The sequence below is a fragment of the Canis lupus genome, chromosome 13 (genome assembly GCF_003254725.2).
Source record: "Canis lupus dingo isolate Sandy chromosome 13, ASM325472v2, whole genome shotgun sequence".
Classification (NCBI taxonomy): Eukaryota; Metazoa; Chordata; class Mammalia; order Carnivora; family Canidae; genus Canis; species Canis lupus.
Genome location: NC_064255.1, coordinates 19,181,645 through 19,204,202, shown reverse-complemented (window position 1 = coordinate 19,204,202; position 22,558 = coordinate 19,181,645). Strand labels below are relative to the sequence as shown.

Here is a 22,558-nt window from a genome sequence, read left to right as displayed (position 1 = left end):
AAAATGCTCATAATTTATTTGTAGTAAGTATAATACCAAAGAATTTGGCATAAGAAAAAAGTAGAAAAAAAGCCACTCCTGGGCTTAGGAAGAGCCAGGATTTAGAGCAGAACAAGAGCTATTTCTCGACTGTGGGACTATTGAAATTTGGGGCCAGATAATTCTTTGTTATGAAGGGCAACCCTGTGCACTATAGGAGGTTTCAGAAAGATATTGAAGTATTAGCCAGATGGTATGAGTCAGTTTCTAAATCTTGGCATTATTAACATTTTGGACTGGATAGTTCTTTGTTACAGAGGGCTGCCCTGGTAGTGAAGGGTGTTTAGAAGAATCCCTGGTCTCTACCCAATAGATGCTAGTAGCACCCAGTTGGGATAACCAAATACGTCCTAGGACATTGCTAAACGTCCCCTGGGGGCAAAATTAGTCCCAGTTGAAAATGACTATTGCACAATTTTTCAATTACACATTATCTCATTTACTTGCACATAGCAGATGAGCAATAAAAATGTCGCTGAATTAAAGAAATGAAAAGGTGGGGTTTTTTTCTGGATTCCTTGTCTACTAACAATAGAAACAAGATTCCTACAGGATCAATAGGGTAGACTAGGTTTGTATAAAGTATTCCCTTTCTCCAGCTTCCCCCATCTCTAAAATACAGGTTCCCTTTAAGAGTGCCTATTCCTACAAAACAAAATCTTCAAGGCAGAGGTCTTCAGATAAAGGTCTAAAAAGGGTAAACCAGGATCCCAGTTTTTAGGGTCAGCCGTAGAGACTCAGGAGCCAGCATAATGAACCTCAAGAAAAAAGCAGGATCCAGAGTTGCTTCAAAATATCCTGCAGTAAAGGAAATGCCAGGTCTGGTGCTAGAGCTGGGGTGTTGGAGAAGGTTGGTTCCATAGACACACAGGAAGAGATGGCAAAGTCACAGTAGGTCTGACTCCAGCTCCCTCCTGCTTTTTGAGGTTGTGGGCTGCTCCTCGGAACGGAGCAGCCTAGGTAATGATATTTTCTGTGTTCTTGTATTCTTGTTATTTCCTACATGTGGTGGTTGAGTGAAAAAAAAGTGTGCATCCTCTCTTCTGCTCAAATACCATGCTAGCCACGTGATGGTCTTGAGTTTCTGCCTGGACACACAAGACTGACAATAACCATTCTGTTTCATTCCAACCTCTTTCTGGAAACACAGTCTTTTCTAACTTTTTGGCAACCATAAATAATATTTCTCATCTATCAATTGAGTGAATTCTTGTGGTTCTTACCAGCACCCACTTTAGTCACCACTTGGGCTTTCTTGCATCCAACAGCTGGACCCCATCTGTGTCCACCACTTCCTTGACCCCGCCTCAGTTTACTTTTCTTCACATCAGTGGCTTTGCTGCCATGGATGAATCTCATTCCCGAAGCTTTGAAGTCCATATTTATTAACTCTTATATACTTCCCTGCATGTTTCTTCATCTGTCTCTTACTTTGTCCTTGAACAAAACACCATTCCCGTTTCCTCTCTGCCAAAGATGGTCTCTGTAAGGGTCTCCCAACAGTCAACAGTAAAGAGAGTGTTATCTTCATGAGTCAACAGAAAATGGGCAAACACTTGAACAGACATTCTTAAAGAATATCCAAATGGCCAATAAACATATGAAACTGTGCTTTACTGGCCTCCAGGGAAATATGAATCGAAACCACAATATACTACCACCACATGCTAACCATAGTGACTGAGGGTGGGAAACACCAAGTGTTAGTCTTCAACCTCATGCACTGCCAGTGGCAGCATAACTTGGTACAACCACTTTGGAATACTGCTTGACAATATCCACTAAAACTAAATATATGCAATCCCCTATGCAATGACTGTTTATGTCCTTCTAGGAAGTTCCTTTGGGTACTATTCTTAATTTTCTCAAACTGGAATTATTCAAATGCTCATAAACCAAAGAGTAGAAAAATAAACTGCATTATAATCTCACAATGGAATAAGCATTCGGAATGAATTATGTACAACCTCGTGCAACAGTGTAAGTGAATCACCCAAAATGTTGAGCAATAGAAACCAGACACAAAAAGAGTATGTACTATATGATACCATTGAGATAAAGAGCTAACACAGACTAAACAAATGTATGCTGATAGAAGTGATAACAGTTATCTTTGGTGATGGGAAGAGAGCATGTGGGATGTCTCTTGATTTGGGTGCTGGTTATATGGGTGTGTTCATTTTGTAAGTATTCATGTGCAGTTATAATCAATGCATTTTTCTGTGTTTATGCTATACATCATCAGGAGTCAGATTATCTGGAAGCAAACTTTAAGATGGAGATTTATATACAGTGAGTTTCTGGGGTGGGTGCTTTCAGAAACTATCTGAGATCAAAGCATGATGGAGCAGACGGAGCAAATGACAGGGAAGCTGTGTAAGCAAAGACCTTGGCCAATCCCACAGGGAGCTTGGGAATTAAATGACCTTTCAGAGTCACCTCAAGTTGGAGTAAGGGTTCAGGCCCTTTACTAAAAAGCACATAGTCTAAACTGAGCACACAGTCTCTTTTGAGAAATAACCTTTTAAGTATTTGTGCGCTTTCTGTTCAGCAAGTTCATTTTTCCTTCAAAGACATGGACAGCCCCCAAGGAAGGAGTCATGACCTAGGGTGAGGCAGTACTTGCTCTCTCTCTCTCTCTCTCTCTCTCTTTCACCTCCTCCTTTTATGGTGAGAATATTTAAGTTCTAATCATGTAGCAAATTTCAATTATACAATACTATAGTCACTGTGTTATACATTAGATAGTCAGACCATAGTCATCTTATAGCTGAAAGTTTGTACCCTTAACCAATATCTCCCTATTTTCCTCAACCTCAGCCCCTGATAAACATTTTTCTACTGTTTCTATGAGTTCAACTTTCTTTTTTAGATTCCACATGTAAGTGATACCATGCACTATTTGTCTTTTATGGTCTGGCTTATTTTCCTTAGTGTAACATCCTCTAGGTTCACCCACATTGTCACAAATGCCAGGAAGAATGATACTCCATTGTACATATACACCATATTTTCTTGATCCATTCATCCAATGAAAGACACTTAGGTTGTTTTCATACCTGGGCTATTGTGAATATTGCAGGATAGCTCTCTTTAGCAGAGGACTTGGGCTGGAGGAGGCCCAGCCAAGCACTATTAGCCACAAGCCCTCCCAGCAGCCAGGCAGATCAATGCTTTAGTCTAGAACAGGATCACAGCTACAACTACACATTTGAATAAAAAGAAAAAAAAGAAATCCTCTGTCCTGGACAATGGGAGAAGAGAGAAGAAACATTTGAAAGAAGAAATGAACAAAATGGTACTGGCAATACATATACTGACCAAAGACCTGAGTTGAAATGGTCACATCAACTTCCAGGGATTTGTTTCATGTTCCTGAACTCTGAGCCAAGGTGAACTATGACATGTTTCATTAGCTACTTATCCTGAACCAGATGCTGGTGTGTTTGTTTATTCACATACTGCTTAGTTTTAAGAAGAATTTCCTGTGATTTGCTCAGATACTTGCAGCCCAGCAAGAAGAATTTACCTATTAATAGCCTGCTGTGGAATCTCCCATTTGTTATGTTGGGTTCCAAAGAACAGGTACAGCTTCCAGCATTTTCAACCTTGCTGGCTGTGTCCAAAGGGCAGGGCTTGCAGGTGACATTCCTGCTGATCAGCATTGTGGTAAGGATAGTCTTACCCACTCCAACAGGGCTTGGGTTGAGCTGGTTGGTTTCTTTTTTAGAGCAAAAGCTACAGTTTTCTGGAAGGCACTACTTTGAGGTTGACGAGCTCTCTCCAGTAAACACTGTGCTGTCTGTGGTGGCAAGGGGCCCATTGTGAAATCAAATTCCACTGGGCCAACTCTCTACCATGCCCTTTGGCTAAATTGTTTCTTTGGATGGGAGCCCACAGTCACCCAGTTAGCCTTCCACACATTTATCCACTTTTTTTCTTCCTGGGAAGGGCTGGGCTGGGGACAAGCAGACTGCTGGTGAGCTTTAGCTACCAAGAGGTCCTCTGCATCATGGGTAGAGGTGATGTCTCTCTGTTCCAAGTTTCATCATAAATGGTTGTGCTTTCCAACAATGGGGCTGAAGCAGGAGCCAGCAGCAGCAGAACTGGGAGCTTGGACAAGCTGGAATGGAAGGGATGTCCATCTCTAACATTCTCCTAAATCCTTTTCTATGGAATCCTCATTTTCCTTTCTGTTCCGCAAGTATCCATCTGAAATCAAGGTGCTCAGGGCCTGTAAGGCTCTGCCAATGGCTTTTTGGAGTAAGCTCACTTCACTTGAGAGGTGCTAGAGGCTCATAGGACCAGTGAGTCCTGAAGCCTTACGTTAAAAGATGATTATATACTAGATTATAAAGAGATAGAGCAATCCAACAGTTTCCAGGGTTGCAAAGTCTGTGGTTTAGCACTCTTCCCAGGTAGCTCCAGTGCCCACCAGCTGTGTTTTATATAGCATGTATTTTATCTAACAGCTGTGTTTCATGTTTCCATGCTGCCAATGGATTTGGCAGCAGGCACTCTATACAAAGCCATCATTGTACAAGTGGGTATGTACAGTTTTGTCTCCAAGGTCTTTGGAAAAAGGCTCTCAAACTACTGGGACCGTTGCCTCATAGTATTCCTATGTCTTCGACCCAGGAAGGGCATAGGACCCAAGGTGAACCAATAGTAGGAATCCATTCTTTTGTTCACAAAGATTGGTCCAGGGGTGGTCACGTGACACATGCTAGATGACTTGGAACTCTGGGGCAGGACATTTCATCCTGAAGCCAATGGAAAAGCATCCTTTTCTCGCTGATTGGTAAGCTGTAAGAATTTAAGCCTGGCAACTATGCCCACTGTGACATAAGATTATGTAAATAAAGCCCACACAAGAGAAGGAGAAAGTAGAGAAAAGTAGCAGCTGCTCAGAGAGTGAGATCCCTGGGAATCTTTTAGATTTTACTCATCCTGATTTCCTAACACTCACTGAGTTTTGCCAGTTCCCACTTTGCCTAGACAGTCCCAGTTTACACCTGTTGCCCTAGCTTAATCATTAATAGCTTCCTCCCACATTCTCAGAACTGTTCCAGGTGAATGATAAATTATATAATCATTGTTCCTATTGTAATGTGGTTAAACAAAGCAATAAAGTCTTTTTATCCCCCTAAGCTAGTTCAAGCTGGTTTTCTGTCACAACCAAAAAAAAAAACATCCTGACTGATCTATAACTCTTCTCTAAATTAACCAGGAATTCTTTTCACAGCCCAACTCCTAAATTGGATGGTTTCCACTTGCTTGAATTATTTGGCAGGTACCTGATTCTGTATCTGGTTCTTGGTCTCCATTTGTTCTGCAGAATTGACCCCCTCATGCTCTTCCAAGCATACCCAGCCTTGATCTTGGGTCCCTTTACTCCACACTTCACCAAAGAGCTGCATCACCATAAGAGATAATGGAGTTAGTCTTTATATATTATGCTTCTCCACATTCCATAGCCATGACACAGTTTGGGCTGATATTTGTTGGAGGTCTGGAGGAGGTTTCCTGTTGTACTCCTTCCTTTGCCTCAAGTCCATCCTGCTGGGTCCTGTCCATCTGGGGCTGTTCCCTTTGCCAACATGACATCAAATCAGTTTCTAATACCCTCCAGCTTGATTCAGTCTCCAGCCTGAGCCTTTCTTCCTGATTCCATTACTCCACACTTCTGCCCTGTTCCCCTCTATTGGCTTCTGGCTTCGTAACACATTTTCCTGCTCATGGCACAGCTCACCATTCCAAACTTTCAGCACTGCTTTTATAGCTTTACACTTTTGCTCTCCCTTTTTCCACCATCCTTTCTATCATCTATCAAAGGCTTTGGCTAACACATCATTCATTCTAGTTTGGTTCAATCTACCACTGAGATCTGGTACCTTATCATTAATTTGCAGGAAGCACTTGCGCTGGTTCATCCCAAACTGATGAAGGATGTAGTGGTCAAAAAAAAAAAAGTACTTGTCCTGGGGTCAGATGCATCTGATTCACATCCAACTCTGCCATTATTGTTGATGTACAAACTCAGGACTTATATCTAGCAGAATGACACCTTGTAGCTTTCCAAAACCTCCACATAGTTTTGCAGATTTGTTTCATGTGTGAATCTTTTCTTCTGCTTTATTTGGTAATTAGTGATTTGCTTTCAAAAAACAATAGCTAATTTAAAGCATATTTGTTTTCCTTTTCCTTAATACCACTGTATTACCAAGTCTCAGTGGCTTCAACAATATAAGTTTGTTTCCTGCTCACATCATAGCCTGTTTTGAGTCAGGTTGCTCTCTTTCCCAGACAACTCAGGGATCTAGGCTCTTTCCATTGTGTGACTCCTCTATCACAGAATCTTTATCTTCTGGACCCATATAAGAGGGAAAGAGGGAGTGTAAGATTTCACAGGATATTTTTATTTTTTTTAAGATTTTATTTATTCATAGAGACACAGGGGGTGCGGGTTGGGGGGGTAGAGACACAGGCAGAGGGAGAAGCAGGCCCCATGCAGGAAGCCCGACGTGGGACTCGATCCAGGGTCTCCAGGATCACACCCCAGGCTGCAGACAGCATTAAACCGCTGCGCCACCAGGGCTGCCCCTCACAGGATATTTTTAAAGCCAGCCCCAGAAGTGGTACACCAGAAGTGGTGTATATAACTTCTACCCATATACCATTGGCCAGAACTGAGTCACATTGCCCCAACCAAAGGCAAGGTGGACTGAAAAATATAGCTTTCCTGTATATCCAGGAAGAGGAAGCAAGATTGGCAAGTAAGCATCTAGTCAGTCTACCACAATCACATTTCCTAGTTGGGGTGTGCTGAAAATAAAAGTGCATGATAACGTTATTTATTATATAAGTATAATGATATTAAGTATTTATATGCTAAGCATATAATAAGCTCTTTAAATGGGTTTCTCATCTAATTTAATGCTCACAACAACTTTATGAAGTTCCAAATGGCTAGTGTAGAAATAGCTGCTGGAAATGTGGTGATAGAAATGCCTGGTTGCTGGTAATTATGCATTTCATTTTTTTGAGCCTTTTATATTTGACAGTGCAACTGCCTAAGTTAGGATGTTAAAATAGTGTCCTGGTACTGTCTTTAATTCATACATTTAAAGATAACTCATTTTGTTATGGAGTTACATGTTAGAGATTGTGGAGCACACTGAGATGAGTGGTCTAGGGTCTTTAATGTTAAGACAAGACAACTGTATAAATATAGTTAATATGAAGTGGGCAATTATTAGGGCATTAAGAGAAGTCTACTTGAATTCTTTGATTTCACTGAACTGGGATTGATTCACAAAGACATCATCTGGCTTTATACAGACTAGAAGGAAGTTGTGGAAGATGTTGCTCATGACAAAATATGTAGAGCTCTCCTGGCTTTAGTTTTCCCTCCCTCCTTAGGCCTGGTCTAAATTATGACTTTTGTCACCATCCCTTATTTCAGATCCTTCAACAGCACTAAGGTCTTCCTGTTGCCTAGGTGCTGATCTCTGATTCTACTCCTGTCATCTAACATGGACCCACCAACAGACATAGAATCTCTCCACATAGATTCTCCAGTGCTTCTTCCATCATGTGGTTTTGCACCCACTCTCATGTTTATGCCTGCCACATCCCAGCCAGCCTCCCACAGATAGAGTTCAACATTCAGTAAGTGCTAGAAGAGGCTGGTAGAAGCTGATTAGGAGAATAAATAGGTTTTAAGTCAAAATGGGGAAGAAAGGAGTCAGAGAGAGGGAAAGTCAGTTGGTGGTTAAAGGAACAAAATGCAAGGAGCATCAAAAGGAAATGCCTTGCACTCTTAACTCACGATCAGCAGAAATTTTTAAAGAGGGAAACTTTACTTTAGAGTCTAGACACTAACTGTAAAGGAAGTTTTCACCAAGAAAGGAGAGTATTAAATGAGAAGCTGTATATGCACTATTTTAATTTTTTTTTTTACAGTAGAATTGCCTTTGAGATACCAGGGGAAGACTCCAATTGTCAAATGAGAGACAGTCTCTGTTCACGCAAGGGATGGTCTCAGCCCTCATAGAACCCTCTGATTGTCTGACCCCACCAGACTTGCCAAACAAACCAATGCATGCTTTGTTTCTGGATTTGCTCTTTTTCATATTAAGAGGTTGACATCATCCAAAGGCATCCACAATGTGGTTGATGTGAAAAGAAGGCATTTCCAAGGAGTAAGAAAGAGGTACTTCATCCCACGGTTGAATATGGCTGAAGGGGATGTGTGCTTTCTGCTCCTGCTTTACAGGGCTGGCAGCTGAAGTCAAGAAGCCCCCTAACAGTTACATGCATTGTGTTAAGCAGCCATAAAAATGCACAGCAATTGAGCTTTTCTTGTTCTGGGCACTAATGATCTTGGACTGTTCACAGCCACTTTCTCTCCTGACAAAACTCTGCCATAGTCTGTAACTTAGCTAGGATACTGAGGTAGCCTTCAAAAGCAGAATGACATGTTCACATTTCTAAGATAAAACTCTAACACACTTTTCTTGACCTCTGATTCACATGAGAAAAGCATAACACAGCTAAGAATGAAGAATTTCTTAGGAATTAAAAGACAGTGACAACTCTTACAGACTGCATTCAGATGAAAACTTTACCTTCAAATGTGTGTGTGTGTGCATGCGTGTGCATATGTGTGCATGCATGAGTACAAGTCTAGCTATATCATAGAGGCCGGGCCTTATAACTTAGTCCATCTGCATGGTGGAGGCTGTAGGGAAGGTAAAAGATCAAAAGTTAAGTGGAGTTGATGAACTATTGTGAGATGCATTGGAGAGTTGTTACTTGGGACAATGTGCATAAAGTAAATCCAACACTTAATAACATACATAAAACGCTTAGAATGTTCATGGAATATAATAGACTTTCAATTTCTCAATCATTGAGAAACTCTTTCTAGAAGTCTGCAATCATGGGGATTTTGCCTTGATTCCTTTTATGGTGGGTCTGTGACCTAAATGTCTCTCCTTCTTAAAGAAGGAGATCTCTTCGCCTCTCCTTGGTCCTTGCTCTAAGCCCACTTTCTTTTCACTCAGCTCCAAGAAAGATGCCAAATTGATGGTCTCCTGTGCTCCAGCAGATGTCAGTGTGGCCTTACTGGAGAACCTAGGGAAACCAGGATGTACCCGATTGCCTCCAGAAATGAATGAACAGGACGTTGTGTTTCACAGGTCATCTAAGAAAGGAGGCAGGAAAGAGGTAACATCAAGAAGATATCTAGGTCGATCTCCATTTGGGGAAGGTATACTATAAATTTGGAGAGATTTTTACAAACATAGATACTTTTTAAAACAAACATTAAGAGATTACTGTGTGCAGGGTACCTTACTAGGTCCTGGAGACACAGGATTCATTGTAGCTCCTTCCTATCCTCTGGAGCTCCCAAGTTACTTTTTGGCTGCCCAACTGTACTGATTGTCACTTAACCTAGATCGCATAGGACCATATATTATTAAGTGTTGAATGAATGAAATGAAAAGCGTGCATGAAAACAAAAGTGTTGGAGTGTTTTTTCCCAAAAAGCTTCTAAGAAGGAAGCTGGAGCAATAGTGACTATGGCCCCGGTTTTGGAGCAAAGAAAACCCTAGGAATGAACCAAATGAGAGGTAGTGATGTTGAGAAGAAACAGGAGAACAGAAAGAACCCCTGATGTCTGCGAGAGGAAGCAACTGTAAGGACAGCCATGAGGCAGAGGGATGAGTTCTGGATCATCACTGCTCAGGACGGGGCCAGGGGTGGTCCCCCAGAGCAGCATCTAGAGAGTAGAGTGCTCTCAAGAAGTAAAGTCTAGGTCTAGATGGTTCTCTTGCCATCAGATGCATGTGTGATCTTGTGCTTTTGAACAAATCAAGTAGCCATGGGCATAGGAGGCAGATTGTATGTATCAGTAATCAGAATGACTGGTTTCCAATCTTGGCCTCACCACTTGGCCAGTACATGATCTTGTGCCACCAACTTAACCTTCCTAGAGAGATGGAATCCTTGTCTATAAAATGAGGATCTTACTAGAACCCACCTCATGGAGATGTGTGAGGATTAAATGAGATCAGCCATAAAAAGACATTCATCAGAGTAGCTGGCATATATTTAGAGTGAAATAAATATTAGCTACTACTATTATTAGTTCTTCAAAGTTTGTCTCTCTGGCCATAAAATGACAGAGTAAACCAGCAAAATTTACAAGGCCTCTTACAGTTAAAAAAAAAAGGTTCTAATTTCATACTTTTAGTTTCACATATGCACTAAGATGGAAGTGTGTGGAGTACATACAGGTGAGCCAGTTTCCTTAAGCAACAAGGAGGAAATCAAGGAAGGGGGACTGGTAAGCAGAGATGTAAGTGAGTGAACTACTGTGTGCTTGCAGTAAGAGACCACACGGACTTCACAGTGAGACGGTATATACTACTTCCTCCTGTTCTCCTGCAAGCAGAAACAACACTAGAAACAGTTTTTCACATTTTATGTTTGGGGGGGGGAGTAGGCAGAGAGGGAGCAAGTGCACAGGTGTGCGGTGGGGGAGGGGCAGAGGGAGAGAGAGAGGCTCTGAAGCAGCCTCCAGCCTCCACAGATCTCAACCCTGGGCTCCATCTCATGACCTTAAGATCGTGACCTGAGCCGAAATCAAGAGTCAGATGCGTTATGGCTGAGCCACCCAGGCACCCCCTCACCTCTTAGGCAGCTCAGATGGGCTCAAAGAAAATCTGAAAACAAAACAGAACAAAACAGGGCTTCTTTGTCCAACAGACTGGCTGGGCTGACGTTCACAGACTCCAGTCTCCCCGAGAGCTCACGCACTTGTTTGCTCCCTTCCTTTTTTTTTTTTTAATTTTTTTTATTGGAGTTCAATTTGCCAACATATAGCATAACACCCAGTGCTCATCCTGTCAAGTGCCCCCCTCAGTGCCTGTCACCCAGTCACCCCAACCCCCCCACCTCTCCTTCCACCACCCCTTGTTCGTTTCCCAAAGTTAGGGGTCTCTCATGTCTTGTCACCCTCACTGCTATTTTCACTCATTTTCTCTCCTTTCCCTTTATTCCCTTTCACTAATTTTTATATCCCCCAAATGAATGAGACCATATAATGTTTAAGATGAATGGATAAAGAAGATGTGGTCTATGTATACAATGGAATATTCCTCAGCCATTAGAAACGACAAATACCCACCATTTGCTTCCATGTGGAGGGACCTGGGGTATTCTGCTGAGTGAAGTAAGTCAATCGGAAAAGGACAAACATTATGTTTGCTCCCTTCCTGCTGTGAAGCTCCATACCTGGGAGTCTCCCTGCTGACTCATTAGCTAACCTTCGTGTTCTCCAGGGTTTTCCCAGGTTCAGGAGTGAGGGCTCTATTCTCCTTCCTCACCTTTCACCGTGGCAGGAACATCCAGATCTTTGAAACCCCGGGCTCCTCTCCCGGCTTTGGTTCACACACACACACTGTCAAAGTCAAGGCAACAGATCAAAGAAAGGTCTTCTTTCTTCCTTTCTCCTCACTGTCCTACCCAGCCCAAGTCTCATCCACTTTTTTTTTTTAAGATTTTATTTATTTATTCATGAGAGACACAGAGAGAGAGGAGGAGACACAGGCAGAGGGAGAAGCAGGCCCCAGGCAGGGAGCCCGACGTGGGACTCGATCCCCGGTCTCCAGGATCTCGCCCTGAGCCAAAGGTAGGCACTAAACCACTGAGCCCCCCAGGCTGCCCAGTCTCATCCAGTCTTGAGGTTGGACTTCAAGAGGTGTCCCGAGACACCCCCTCCCCCATAAAGTGCATTGATCATCAAGCAGGCTTTGTGGACAGAGGCATTTCAGATTCAGGGAGAAACAAGTTTAATATTTAATCCCAAGGGAGCAAGGGGGCCTTCAGAATAAGATAGGAAAGGAAGAAAGTCACTTTGGCAGAATGACAGGCAGAGGGAAAGGGAGCTGTCACCTCCTGGCTGAAAGGACACGAGCCGCTTTGCCAGGTGTGCTACAGAGCGCTCCCTCCTTCGGCTCCAGCACATTCGTCAGCCGTACAAGGCAAGCAGCAGCCTGCAGAAAGCTTGTGCCAGCAGAGCCCCCAGCGGTGGTTTCGCTTACATAATTCCCGCATGACTCTCCTAAGCCTCGAGCCTTAGGAAGCTGCCCACAAAAGACAAATGGAACGATGCCTCAAAGTTCGCTCAGGAAACCTTAATAAGTTCTTTATAATCAAGACTAAGTTGCCGGGGTTCCCTGGGAAATAGGGTTTGCCCTGGGCTGTAAGGCTCGGCAGCTGATTACTTTCATTGTCTCCTTAACAGGCTATAAAAGTGCCAGAAACCTGATTAGGTAGTAAATTGATAATATGCACGGTTGTGAAATCACTCTATATGAGGTCTGCAGTTTTAAAGAGTATGTTAGGTAGGTTATTTATACGTAATTTTTAGTTTCAAAGTGAGGTAGCTGAATAAAAATCCAAAGCAGAATGCTTTTTATTCTCTCCCAACACACAGTCACAAACCCAAAGCTGTGTTTTCTACCCAACCTGTGAATATCCTTGCTGCTCAGCACCTGAGGAATATAGCAAATGTGACAGAGTGGATGACTTCTTCGAATGTACTCAGTTGGATATAGCGATGATCATATACATTTTTTTAACACTTCTATTATCTAGTCTATGAGAAAAACTAAAATGTGTATGTATGGTTGGTGATCAAAACACATATGTATAGACAATCTAATGAATTAGGGTGGGTCTTTCAACATGACTGATAATTAGCATGATATAATCATAATGATTGCTGTCAGTAGTTATTATTTAAAATATTTTATTTATTTGAGAGAGAGAGGGGGCAGAGGGAGAAGCAGACTCCCAGCTGAGAGCCTCATGTGGGGCTCTATCCCAGGACTCTGAGATCATGACCTGAGCCAAATGCAGATGCCTAATCCACTGAGCCACCCGGGTGCCCCAATAGCTATCAGCAGTTCTTTTTTTTTTTTTTTTTTTAAGATTTTATTTATTTATGAGAGAGAGAGAGAGAGAGAGAGAGGCAGAGACACAGGCAGAGGGAAGCAGATCCATGCAGGGAGCCTGACGTGGGACTCGATCCCGGGTCTCCAGGATCATGCCCTGGGCTGAAGGTGGTGCTAAACCACTGAGCCACTCAGGCTACCCAGCAGTTATTTTTCAAATACTATGTGCCAGGTACTGTACTAAGACCTTCAAATGTATTAACTAATTAATCTTTATAATAGCCTTCTGAGATGATTGTATTATTTAAAAATGAGAAAACCGGGATCCCTGGGTGGCGCAGCTGGGATCTGCGCTAAGGCTGGGAAGGTCATAGGTGGTTAAGAGCATGGGATCCCATGGACTTTGGACTTGCTGTTTCCTCTGCTTGCAACACTCTTTTCCAGGTCTCCAAGACTGGCTCAAATCCATGCTTGAGGTATTAAAGCCAAAGATCAGGCTTGCAGAGGCTTTTGCTCAGAACTGTTGCACTACATAACTCCAGGGGGTGCTGTTCACATGGACCCTAATATAAATGGTGCCTCACTGGAATTGAGTAACATGGCTTTTACTGACCACTTGTTGAAATCCTGGTCATTCTCCATCACCTCATCTGGTTTCACTTACTTCTTAGCACTTAGCCCATACCAAAAATGAACTATTTTATTTATATAACCTCCTTATTGTCTGTGGCTCCCAAGAATATGTAAACTTCATATGGGTAGGGACCCGTCTTATCTACTGTTGTTTGCCAAAGACTTAGTGACAGACCTATAGCAGGCACTTAATAATTATTTGTTGGATATCCTCAAATATGTCATACTCATTTCCAATAATCCTTGCCTCGCCAATTTCACAGAGTGGGCATAGGATGAAAAGTTTCAAGACATTCTGGGCATCATGAAGACACTGATGTAGTAAGTCAGGATTACAAATTACTAATTACATTTTCTGTGCTTTAAATTTAGAGCTTTGCTGCAAGTTATGACTCTTAGTGCCATTGACCAAATAGACATTTATTTGACAAAAATTAAGAAGTCACAGAATATCAAGTGTTGGAGAAGCTATTCACAACATATACCACTTTCATATTTTGGAAGGGAGTATACAGTGATTCACCACTTTGGAAACTAGTTAGATGTGAACTTGTAAGGTAAGCACTCACATTTCCCATGACTCAGTAATTCTTCTCCCAAGTAAATACCTAAGATAAATTCCATTGCTTATTCCCAGGAGATGGTAGAAGAATGTTCATAATAACCCTATTAATGATGATAACAACAGCAGTGGAAGCAACCCAAATGCCCAATGACAAGTAAATAGCTTGTGCTCTAGAAATTTATGAACCTGTGAAAAATGAACGAATTATGACTACACACAAAAATCTAGAAGAACCTTAGTAATATAATCCTGAACGAAAACATGCAAATCTCAGATCATATAAAACTTGATGCTCTTTTAATAAATTTCATTTTTAAAAAATCTAAACAATGATCAAGAATAAGAGAATGGTAAAGTCAGCACTCAGCACTGTGGTTACCTTGGGTGCAGGAAAGTGGGGACATGGTTGTGCGAAAGATACAGTTAAATGTAAGTTGCTGCTGGTCTTGTAGTTCTTGGATTAGATGGTAGTTTCTGGCATTTGACCACCTGCTTCAACACCATAATATCATAGCCCGCCCCACCCTCTTTGATGGAGAGAACACTTCTAGGAGGCAGGCCCAAAGGTGACTCAAAGGATGAGGTGGATCCACGGTCGTACCTACTCAGTTTTGTATTTCCAGGATCTATATGCAATGCCTAGCCAAACAAAGTCTCAGTGAGTTTTCTTGAATGAATGAATGAATGAAGGAAGGAAGGAATGAATGAATGAAAAATGAAGGAAGGAAGGAAGGAAATGAGAGAAAAACGTGAAGTTCTTTTAGTTAATACTGAGTGTAATCCAAATAATCACTAACTCCCATACTTTACCCTGCCCCTACACATTCTGAATTACATAATCAATTTCCTAAGTAGTTGAAAATAAAAAAAGAACGAACATTCTCCCACAGTAGTAAACAACTACGTAGCATTTTTCTATATAGACTATTCCACAATGCTCATCAATACAGGGCTATGTTGGGAGAAAATGATTCCAAATCAAATACAGTACAGAAAAAGCTTTTTAATGCACTTTTTTTTTTTCAGGCAAAAGAGCTTCAGAAAACATCCATCATTAAGTAGTGTTACAAACGGCACTTTTGGCTACATTAGAGAATTAGATATGAGTCCCATGTGTTTTCTCTGATAGGTGAGTAGTAGAGCAACTTTATAATGCAACCCTTTCTTAGGATAAAAAAAAATGACTAATTTGTTCTAAAAGACAGGAAAAGCTGTAAACCTAAAGTCACCATTAAAAAAATTTAACATTTATTTCATACTATACAATCTATTTTCATATTATAATTTTAAGTGTTATGCTACAATTCTCAAGAAGGGGGAACATACATTCAACCCAATTTAAAAATAAACATATATATTAAGTACATATATTAATGCATTTGATAATATTATATGCTAACTTTGATGATGAACTTCATTTTGGTATGCTGCAGATTTGTCCTTTTGGTGTTGAATTGAGGAAAAGCATATTATACCTGAAATTCTGCCTCAAATAGTAAAACAATGCTCAGTGGTATCAACAGACTCTAACCAGTTGGCAAAACTGAAATGTTCCAGAGTTTTCCTGATGAAAACGAAACAGGATTAACACTCAATAGGAGAGAATAGTTAATGTCAGTTTAAAATAGGTCTTGAAAGTAGACTATTGTCACAAGTATTTGAAAAGAATGAATTATTTGGAAATGTGACACTCCATTTTGAACTGAAGGCAATGATTTTTAAATTGTTAATTGCTGATTGCTATCACCCTTGATAAGATGGCAGGAAGCTGACCCCATCTAATCTATCAGACATGGATATCTGCTTCCTGTTACCCATCATTTCTCACCTATTCCCCTTATCGATTTATGCAATTATCCATCAGAGATTAATAGTAAAACATCACACAACAGAACCAACCCAAAAGGCAACTGCATTTTTCTCCCCACAGCAGAAATAATAAACGTGGCTTTCAAATTTGAACTGATAGCACATATTACACTGATGAAGAAACTAAAGATTTCCACCTAAAAAATCAAAACTGTTTTCTCTGGGAACAAAGAAAGCCATTTCAGGGACCCTCGGTGAGTAAAACCACACACGCAATACACTGATACACACATACACACACACACGAAATAAAAGCTCTTAGAAATATTGCTTACTGTTAATTTAGAATAATTCTTGGTGTTACATTTAGGAATGGAGTTTCTAAATTTTAAAGCAATTCACCTGTTAAAATATCACACAAAATATTTATTTTTTTAATGATATGATTTAACAATCCCAGGCCTGAGTCAATTAAAATGTACACCCTTCATGTTCACAGGTAATTGGCACTACTTGCATTTTGTGAATATCCAGAAGCCAGAGGCCTATTTTTACCACATCTGTGTCCACCACAAAAAGCTATCTTGTAAAGGACATATAATTAGGCGACAGAAGACTGGTGTCTAACCCGGGCTCTTGCCCCAGCAAGCCTCTTGAGCTGGGGTGCGCCACCTGAACATTCCACACTGCAGTGTCCTCATCAGTAAAATGCGGACACGAAATCATGCTCTCTATGGCTCCATGTGGCACCATTATTTTAGGATTTTCCGACTTTGAAGTTTTCATTAGGCACTGGGCTTTATTCACAACTTAATATCAAACTTCTACCCAGTGTTTGGTCAGGAATTTGCATCTGAAAAGCTGAAGCCTTTCAATAGCTGGCTAATTCCTTAGTCTTTTATTCTATGAATGGTAAGTACCTACTCTTAGTGGATTAAAAGTAGCCACAAATTCTTTGCAGCTCCTCCCATCAAAGGTAGAGCCTATTCCCCACCTCTTGACTCTGAGTTAGTTTAGTGACTTGCTTTTTTTTTTTTTGAAATACTATTTTATTTTATTTATTTATTTTATTTAATAATAAATCTATTTTTTATTGGTGTTCAATTTGCCAACATACAGAATAACACCCAGTGCTCATTCTGTAGTGACTTGCTTTGACTGACAACATGTTACAGGAGTAACACTGTGTGACTTTCCAGGCAAGTCCACAAAAGGTCCTGCAGTTTCCATTCTCACCTTCTTTGATCTCATGAGGTCTAACGAGGAATCCTATGGGGAAAGGCCACATGGGGTGAAATGGAGGCACCTCAGTCAACACCCCCAGCCATCTGTGAGACACATGAACAGAGCCATCCTACACCACAAATGTGTGTGGGAACCCAACCAGCACTACCTGAGCAGTGGCTGGCCATCCCTGCAAAGCTCTGCCCAAATTGCCAATGCACAGGATCATGAGCACATAGAATGTTATCATGAGCACATAGAATGTTATAAGCCATGTTGTGGGGTGGTTTGTTAGGCAGCCATGGATAGCTGGTATGCTACTATAATCACAAACTGTGCCAGGTGAGGGAAACACCTGGGTGACAAGACACAGTCCCATGCTGCAGATGCTCAGAGTGAAAAGTTAGGGAGACAGACATGTGGGGGGACAACCTCACAGTAAATATCATCAGTGCTGTCACCACAGGGGGTTGATGCATAAGGCCCCATGGGCATTTGAAGAAGGGGAGTTGATTTCTGAACCAGGGAGCTGGCAAAGGTTTCTCAGAGAAGGTAATATCTAAGGGGAGTTCATTAGACAGATTTCTCCAGGCAAAGAAGGGGAAATCATATTCCAGAGAGGAGGAGCTATATGTGAAAAGGCTGGAGAGAGCTAAATAGTGGCCTGATGGGAATGAGAACACTCACTTTAATTACCAGGTAAGGATGTCAGGGGGTGCTGCGGGAGTAGCTAAGGTAAAGCTCTCTTGGCCTTAAGTAGAATTCTCTGGAAGCTGGCCTTTAAACTGAGGGTGATGGGAACCAAAGGAAGAAACACTTCCTGCTTCCTTTCTTTCCTTCTTTCTTTCCTCCTTTTCTTCCCCTAGCAGTCATTTGACCAAAGACATCACTAACACTCTCTGAATCAAAGAAACTCTTCTGGCAGGAAGCTGAATGGAGTAAAGAAAGCATCTGGTTGGATGACTAGATGCTTTTCTGGTACTTAGCTTGGTCCAAGGGAAGTGAGATTATGCCAGGACCCAAGATGACGGGCAGTAGGATGTGAGTACAAAGTACAGATGGCAGGCAAGAAGAAGATTCCCTTGTCAAAGGTGGTCTTCCTTCTTTTGTCACTTAATGAAGCCCTGGGCCCAGGCAGCATTTAAGACTCATCTTTTAAAGATGTCATAAAAACTTTTCAAGCTGAATCATAAAGTCTCCCACTTACTAGTTGTGTGGCCTCAGGCACATGACTAATCTCTTGATGAATCAGCTTCCTCAGCTGTAAAATGGAGATAATGGCCATAGTGGCCTCACAGGTCAGTAGGAATAAGTGATGTAGGGTGCTAGCGCAGCACTGGGTACAAAATAAGCTCCCAACAGTGGGAAAGGCTGAGGGAGGGGCGGGAACACCGGATTTAGCATTAGACAAACTCATGTTTGAATCTTGGTAGTTCTCGCAGCTGTGTGAACATGGAGACCATTCTGAAGTTTGCCCCGACTTAGTTGCCACATCTGAGAAATGAGGGTAATAATATCTATCTTGGAGGGTTTTGATGAGTTCAAAGGGATCACATGTTAGGTGCCGTAGCACAAAGCCTGGCATACAGTATAAATGCACATACAAACAGAGACGATACTAGCTCCCAAATGTAGATCGACGGTACGAATGTGAGACATTCTATATTATTTCAAAATCCTACTCTCTGACTAAAGCTAAGATCAGAAAAGTTGGATGACCAGAAACACATACATGTAACATCTTTAACATGGCATGACATCCATTCCACCAGTACCATTACATTATGATAACCTATCACAAAAAGCATGGCTGAGGTACAACATTCATATTTCGTTTTGTTAATACATGATAAGAAAGTAACCTAGTTGTTCAGAATGCATTATATGAAATTAAGAGTTTTGCATTCCCTGACTACCTAATTTGGCACTTTGAGGAATTTCCTCTATACACCAAGCCCCCAAATGCATTCTTTTCTAAACCAAAAAAAGAAACATGCATATATACAGTGGGCTGAAAGATGACAACACAAGACGATGTTTTGGTGAAAAATAATCCCACCAACTAAGCAGGACATGTCATTCCTTTGAATGTGTTACACTAGAAAGCTAGTAAAAATTCAGGCCAACAAGGCAATTTAAGTTCAAGTTTTATCACATATGGGCCAAGTTCTAGGATACTTCACTTAAAAAGGGACAACTTCAAAGTGAAATCTTGCCTGAGGCTTGATATGTGTATATACAAATTCCTCTGTTTTGACATTCAACATATGCTGGATTAATTCTAGGAAGCTTCTGGAACTGATTGATAATACAAAATTATTTAGGCTCAGAAAGAGAAATCAGAGCAAATAATCATAAGTAGTATCTTTCTATTTATCCCATCCATATTCATCACGAGGTTTTTGTTTCCTAACTAATGCCATAATTGAAAACATATGTTAGAAGTTGATACTAAAGGCGGGAATTAAGAAAAAGTCATTTTTTTCAATGGCTTTCAAGCACTTGAATGCTTTAGGACCTTCTTCAAAATGCTAGATAGCAGGTAATATTCCTTTGAAGATGGCTTTAATTAGAAGCGTGGTGAAACCCAGATCCTTTAATAAACAGCTCCATGTTCATTTTGGTAAGAGAACAATTTAAAATCTCTAACAATTATTCTATTGACTCCTATGAGGGGATTTTAGCATGTCACTGTTTTGGCCAGAGGAGCATTTTTGACAACTTTCGGTGAACTAAGATAAAAAACAATGGCTGAGAACTACAAATAGAAATTGAGTAAGGCAATTCTACTATGTAAGGAAATTCTATTTCTGAATTTTTTTCTACACTGATGTAAATTGGGTTTTTTATTTGTTTTTTTTTTATATGATCTACCCAGTTTTTCCACATTCAAACAGTGTATGAAACTCAAATCAAGATGTGTATGTATGGAGAAAAGATTTGTGTGTCCAAAACCATCCATTTGAATGGAAGTCTTGTCATTGCATTGCTTTGTGTTGTCCTGGCTTTGATCATCCTCAGGCCACATAAGGGCAGGACGTCCACCTGCTCAGCACTCTAACTCCTCCATGACTTCCATGACGATCGTCCGAGGGCCTGTCAGAATCAGATTGCTCACGGTCCGGTAGTCTACATGCAGCACATTGAGCCCATTTACAGAGACGACAAACTGACAGACCTAAAGGAAAGGCAAAGAAAAAGTATCTATTTAGCTCCTGGTTTTTTCATAGACCTCTAATAAAGGTATTGTGTATCTCTAACATCTAACATCTCTTAAAATACCCAACTGTATCCAGCTGACAACAACAATTTCCAAGAATCTACACTTTTTTTGGAAGGCAATATAATAGAAAAAGCATTCAGCTTAGTGTTTCACAAAATTAGGTTAAATCCAAACTTAGCAATTTACTAGCTTAAGCTAGGTATTTAAATTTCTGAGCTTCATTTTCCTCAACTCTAAACTAGGGATAAATAATAATAATAATAATAATAATAATACATACCTTCTAAGATGTTGTAAGAATTAAATGAAATGAGGTACATTAAGCTTCAACTGCAGTGGTCTGACCCAATGGAGTAGTCAATACATTTTTATAGCTAGTGTTTATGGCTGCTATTCATTTGGACTCAAAATTTAGGACACCTTATGGCCCATTGTTCCCAAGACAGTCTTCTTTTCCAGCTACTGTTTTTGAATGATCATTAATAGTGCCTCCTTTCACTTGCCAAGGTGACCCTGTTGAGATGCTAAATTCCACACATTACCTTATCTCCCATCCTTGTGAAAGTGGATGAGGCCAACAAAGGTCAGCCTTTACAGTAAGTATTAGCTAACCTGTGGTAGGAGAGAGAATTACAATGGGGGAAAAAAAAAGCACCACACAATAATGAGAGATAACTCTGGATATGTCATAGTGATCTTGATAGTGATCCACAGCTACTGCCTCAAAGGAAGTTACTTCACTTGAGGTTAGTGGTGACATCAGATGCTGGGTACTTTCTATTTAGCTGACACAAATTCACAGATGGTATATCTGTTGTGTGTCTGAAGAGGCAGACATTGGATATATGGGTGATTTTTGTTCCTCAAATAGAAAAATGGAGGACACACAGATCTCCAGCTGTCAGTGATAAGTACATCTAATTAGCAGAACAGAATCCCACAGAATATAAATCTGTACAGTGCCTGGCACATAATAGATACAATATCCCCAATCCCCAATGGTGTCTATTTCCTAATCCCTAGAACCTTTGAATAGTTAGTTTACATGGAATAGTTAGTTTACATGGTAAGCAGGAGTTAGGGTTACAAATGGAATGGGTTGATAATCAGCTGACTTTAACATCAGATTATCCTGAGTCATCCAGGGGGGTCCAATGGAACCGCAAGGGTCCTTATGAGAGGGAGACTCAAAAGTCAAAGGCAGAAGTAGATGTCACAACAGGCAAGAAACTGGAGAGAGTAGAAAGAGGGGCCAGGAGCCAAGGAATCCAAGTGGCCTCTATTCACTGAAAAAGGCTAGGCAGTGGATTCTCCCCTCCAAAACCCCAGAAGGAATGCAGACCACCTGGCTCCTTTAGACCTATGACTCCAGAACTAAGGTAATAAATTTTCTTTGTTTTAAGCTGCCAAGTTTGTGTCAATTTGTTACAGCAGCAATAAGAAACCAATGTAGTAACTCAACAAATATTCACTGTTGAATGAATTGAATATATAAATTCATTAATCAAAAAAAGCACAATTTTGATTGAGTCTGAAGGGTTTCTTGCTTCTTATAAAATATCCCCTCACTGAATAGGAAAAGAAGAAAACAAAAAGGAGGAAAGAAAAGAAGACAAAAGGGAAGAAGGGAGAGAAGACTGAGAGAGGAAAAGGAAAGGAGATTATCTGGTTGAGATTGACTAATTGAATGTCTCCCAAATCTGTTGTTATCATCATATTTCTTTATAATGCCTCAGTAATTAACATGCACACCCAGTTATTAATTAATTAATTTAGTGTTGACTCAAAGAATGGAAAACTATGAAAACATTTTGAAAATCACCATTTCTTTTCCTTATACTTTCTGAGTGGGTGATAACAATATCAACTCAAACACTGTATTAATATAACATAAATAATATGAATTACAAGAATTTAAAACATAAAATATGTTTTAAATATAAAAATAAAGTATATAAAATAAATATAATAACATACTATATTATTAAATGTAAAAATACCTAAACTAAAATTGGAAAGTATTAGAAGGGCAGCTATATATCTATGGAAAAGATGTGGGATTTGGAATCCATTGATAAGGACTTAAGTCTTTGGCTC

The 22,558-nt window shown here is 40.6% G+C and overlaps 1 protein-coding gene and 1 long non-coding RNA gene across 3 annotated transcripts in view; one reads left to right on the top strand and one right to left on the bottom strand.

Moving 5' to 3' along the window:
- The first annotated feature begins 3,950 nt into the window (after nt 1-3,950).
- LOC118350049 (uncharacterized) lies at nt 3,951-17,097 on the top strand. 2 transcript variants are annotated; one of them, XR_004803337.2, is made up of 4 exons: nt 3,951-4,840; nt 9,108-9,270; nt 14,013-14,197; nt 15,232-17,097. It is a non-coding gene; the product is annotated as an uncharacterized LOC118350049 (long non-coding RNA). The 2 variants fall into 2 exon arrangements; XR_004803412.2 differs by lacking the exons at nt 3,951-4,840; nt 9,108-9,270 and adding an exon at nt 10,614-11,740.
- The window catches only part of DEPTOR (DEP domain containing MTOR interacting protein), a 133,755-nt gene continuing 126,385 nt past the window's right edge, over nt 15,189-22,558 (bottom strand). The window contains exon 9 of the mRNA XM_025450362.3: nt 15,189-20,416. Coding sequence (XP_025306147.1) covers nt 20,288-20,416 — 129 coding nt within the window. The 3' untranslated portion in view covers nt 15,189-20,287. The remainder of the gene's footprint in view (nt 20,417-22,558) is intronic.